Below are 4,065 nucleotides of genomic sequence, written 5' to 3'. Positions count from 1 at the left end.
GCACTCACTTCTTCTTGTAGCCCTCCAGCACCTCCTGCACGTGGTTGAGCTCCGAGGCCAGCCTCCCGCTGTCGGCCTCCACGCACTCGGCCTCCCTCCTCAGGGTCTCGATGTAGCCCTCGAACAGGGGCTCCAGGTTGCTCTCGCAGCACTTGCGGTTCTGGTAGAACTGCCACTTGGTCTCCAGCAGCTTGTTCTGCTGCTCCAGGAAGCGCACCTGGTGTGCAAATGGGAGATAAGTCTGTGGGAGGAGCCAGTCCTCAGAGAGCAGGTAGGGTCAAGACTGAACTAGCAGGGAGGTGTGCAGAGGAAAGGGGTGGACAGCAGGGCCCCTGTTGAGCTCTTTTGGCCTGACGAGGCACCAGGAGAATTCTTGTTTAAGCCCGAGTGAGGGTCTGTTCAGGTGGGCCTGGATGGGGTGAGTGAGAAACTGAGGGGCATACAGGCTGTGCTCGGTTACTGTTGGGCTGGGGGTTGGTGACAACCAAGGAAGGCTTCCTGGAGAAAAGCAATGTAGAGCAGGGTTGGGAGGGATAGAGGAGGATGAAAGCCTTTCACTATGAGCTCTCCCAGGACAGGGCCTATGGTTCATTTATCTCTGTCCTCTGTGCTCAGCCTGAGGTTGAGGAGCACTTGTTTACATGGAGGGTCAAGGTGGGAGGGCTACCTAACTGGGGAGGTTAGAAAGGGAAGGCTCTCAGCAAGCAGGATGGCTGGTGGCAGTGATTCTCAAATATGAAACCCTTGCAGGCTGATTCCAGGATTTGCCATCCCCTTGTACGATTTTACTCATGATTATCTGTAAGTGGATTTGCTTAGCATTTACACTTAGATGGGGTTCAAGGGCTAACTTTATATTACCACCATAGTTGCAAAACCAGTATACTAGGCATACATAAAAGCAAATCATAAAACATTAAATTCTAGCTGAAACTGTTGTCCCAGGCAGCTCTGAACCTGAGGCTTGATCTCTTTATTGGAAGTGGAAGAACAGCAAGTATTAGAGGGATACTGAAGACTATTAGCACCTAATGAGATCTAACCTTAAGGATTGAAAAAAACATGAGAAGAGATGAATTTTCCCATCGGGTGTTTCAATGGTATTTAATGCTTTAATGTACCACCTAAAATGATCACATACAATATCAGCAGCCCCTACCCCCATTTCTAGAGACTGGCCTGGGAATTCCAAGGTTTTCCCAGGACTTCTAGGCTCACCAAGAGTGTGAGCAAGGACATCCCCCTTGTCTGTGGAGACCCTGCCTGTCTGGACAGAGGCTGTGTATAATAATAGTGTTATCAAATCAGGAGCTGCTGCCCTATACTCATCTCCTTGTGTCTGTCTGTGCTCTGGATGTGCGTCCATCTCCTCCAGCAGACTAGGAGCTCAGCTGGGCCACATCCCTACTGCCTCTGACTCCACCCTCAGTGCCCCAGCCTGACTCTGAGCATAGGTGGGGTTCAGGAAGGGTGGGATCAAGGACACCCACCTTGTCGATGAAGGCAGCGAACCTGCTGTTGAGGCCCTTGATCTGCTCCTTCTCCTCGTGCTTCACGCCCTGCGCGTTGGGGTCGATCTCCAGGTTGAGGGGCGTGAGGAGGCTCTCGTTGACCGACACGCTGGTGATGCAGGGCGCGCTGGGCCCGCACACGCCGCCGGAGCGGTAGCCGAAGCTGCGGCCGCAGGAGCCGGCGCGGAAGCCGCCGCAGACGCTGTGGCTGCCGAAGCCCCCGGTGAGGCCGCGGTAGCAGGAGACGCCGCGGTAGGGGGCGGCCGTGATGCAGCAGCGGCCCGGCCGGGGCCCGGAGGCCGACATGCAGCTGAAGGCGCGGACCCCGCAGGGGCCGCCGAGGCGGGAGGAGAGGCAGGACATGGTGCGGCGGCGGCCCTGGCGGCGGCGGGCGGCTGGAGCCCGAGGCCCGCGCTGGGCCTTATATCGCGGCCCACCGGCCCGGCGGGAGCGCGCGGCCAACGCGTTTACGAGCTTGGAGGTCGGCCTTCGCGCCTCGTCCAGGCGGGAATCAAAGCGGGCCGGGCCGGCCGGCCGCCTTCATAAAACGGCTTCATATCCCGCCCGCGCTTTATGGGGCCCGGGAACGCCCGGTCACGTTTGCGGGCCGTGCGCCCCGGACTCCCGGCGCCTCCTCTGCGCCCCTCGGCGGGGACTCGCCCCGGGCGGCGCTGGATCAGCGGCTCGGTCCGCGGGCTGGGCGGCGGGGCACAGCGGGCGCCGCTTGTGTCCCAGCCGGGCGCCGCCGCCTTGCAGGCCGGGCAGCCCCGGTCTCCCGCGCAGCCCCGCTTGGCGTCGGGGGCGAGGGGTGTGTGTGTGTGTGTGTGCGCACGCGCGCGCGTGTCCACGGGGAGGGGTCTCTGAAGTCGGTTCTGCAGATTCTTGTCTTGACCTTGGACGAGTGAATAACCTTTCTGAGCTTTAGTTTCCTCATGTGCAAAGTAGGAATAATAAATAGTACCCATCTGCGAGCTGTTGGCAGGACCTAATGACATAATGGACAGGAAAGCATTTAGGGCCCTGCCGAGCACTTAGTTAAGAGCTCCGTAGATGTTTGTTTATTTGTTTGTTCTATTTATTCTACTGTTGTTAATTTGCCATTCATCCTGTCTCCCTTTGGGCAGAAACTTTCTCTTCTCTTTTTCTCAGAACTCAGCTCAAAGCTCCTCTCTTGTGTCTCGCCCTCACCCCCCAGTCCCCGAAATTGCTTCTTGTACCCCTCTCCACACTCCCAGGGGAGGGGAGGGGCGCTGCATCAGTGGAGTGCCTACAGGGTGTGCGGGCTCTATAATGCATTATCTTATCTTTACCCCCAGGGCATCCTTTGCAGGTCAGTGTTATTGTGCCCATTTACCTGATTGGGAAGGTGAGCTCAGAGTGGTTCAGTGACTTGTTTAAGGTCAAGCACAGAAACCTCTATAGAGGAGCAGATTCAGAATCTGAAAGGAGGTTCCCAGCCCTCCCCCACGCTGGCCCCTCCGAAGGTCTGAGTCTTTGGGGGCTCAGTGAGGGCTGAGTTCTTCTCTTGGGCAGGGGTCCAGACTGTTAGGCTTTGGGCTCTTAGAAGAATAGGCCCGATCCAAAGCCTTCCCCTCCACTGGTGCTTGGTCATGGCCACCAACTCTAGAAGGCCATAATCCATCATAATGGAAGTTAATTGTATGTCCAATTACGGACAGAGGAAACCAGAATATGAACTCAGCAGGCAGCATTAAAGAAAAACATGCAAATCATCCTTAGCTTCCTTTGCTTTTAAATATAAGTTGTTATGATGCCAAGGTAATTAAATCCTGGAACTCCAGAAGCCATCATGGCCAGCTCCGCCTGGCAACCCATTTCCAGAGAGTGCCCCTCGCCCCCCTCTGCTCTCTTTCCCAACACTCTGGTGGACTTGAGTCCCTTTGGTCTAGCTTTGACTTTGCAAGGGCTTCAGCCCAACCGTAGTGCTGTCCTCCGTGGAAGGCGGAGTCCAAGAGCGCAGTGTCTTGTGCTCGCACGCCCAGCTTTAGCTAGGGCTGCCGGGGCTGGCTTCAGTACCAGGTGGACTTACTCCAGTTTTCTCCAGGGAATAGCAGTAGTATTGGAGAAGTCTTCCCTTGGTGGCTCCCTCACTAGAAGAAATGGAGTTACCCTGAAGCATGTAGGATTTAAATTAGACTTATGGGGGCCCTTATGTGATGCTTGCTGGGACCTCTTTCTGGGTTTTGGTGGGTGGATGGAGTTGACTCTTCTGAGAGTGTCCCCAAAGGGAGCCCTTTGAAAGAGACTGTCTGGAGAGTGTGGCCCTGAGCTTGTGGTTTAGTTGAGGGAGAGACTCTGTGTTGGGTTGGGGGTGAGAAATCTTGAAGGCACCTGGGAAGGGGTGAAGGTGAATGGGCAGGCTGTGGGTTTCGGGCATCTGGATATTTGGAACCCTCCCACCACATCCACAAACTTCATGCATCCTGCGGCATGAAGTAGCTGAACAAATACTTTTTTGGTTGGGTGGTTGACTTTGCCATGTCTTGGTGGGGGTAGACACAGTCCCCTTCTGGCCCTGCCAAGGGTCAAATAT

The 4,065-nt window shown here is 55.8% G+C and overlaps 1 protein-coding gene across 1 annotated transcript; it reads right to left on the bottom strand.

Annotated features, from left to right (window-relative positions):
• Positions 1 to 8: 8 nt before the first annotated feature.
• On the bottom strand, positions 9 to 1,817 carry LOC145718236 (keratin, type II cuticular Hb1-like; the record flags this gene model as incomplete). The annotated part of the gene is made up of 2 exons (XM_081809691.1): positions 1,491 to 1,817; positions 9 to 217 (listed from the first exon to the last, which is right to left on the bottom strand). Coding segments are annotated over exons 1-2 (536 nt in total), but the record flags the coding sequence as incomplete, so codon positions are not given.
• Between the last annotated feature and the right edge of the window lie 2,248 nt (positions 1,818 to 4,065).

Source organism: Leptonychotes weddellii, unplaced genomic scaffold, assembly GCF_054177405.1.
Source record: "Leptonychotes weddellii isolate Sample4059 unplaced genomic scaffold, ASM5417740v2 HiC_scaffold_12473, whole genome shotgun sequence".
Taxonomy (NCBI): Eukaryota; Metazoa; Chordata; class Mammalia; order Carnivora; family Phocidae; genus Leptonychotes; species Leptonychotes weddellii.
Note: the sequence above shows the minus strand (reverse complement) of the source record. Positions and strands in the feature narration are given on the sequence as shown.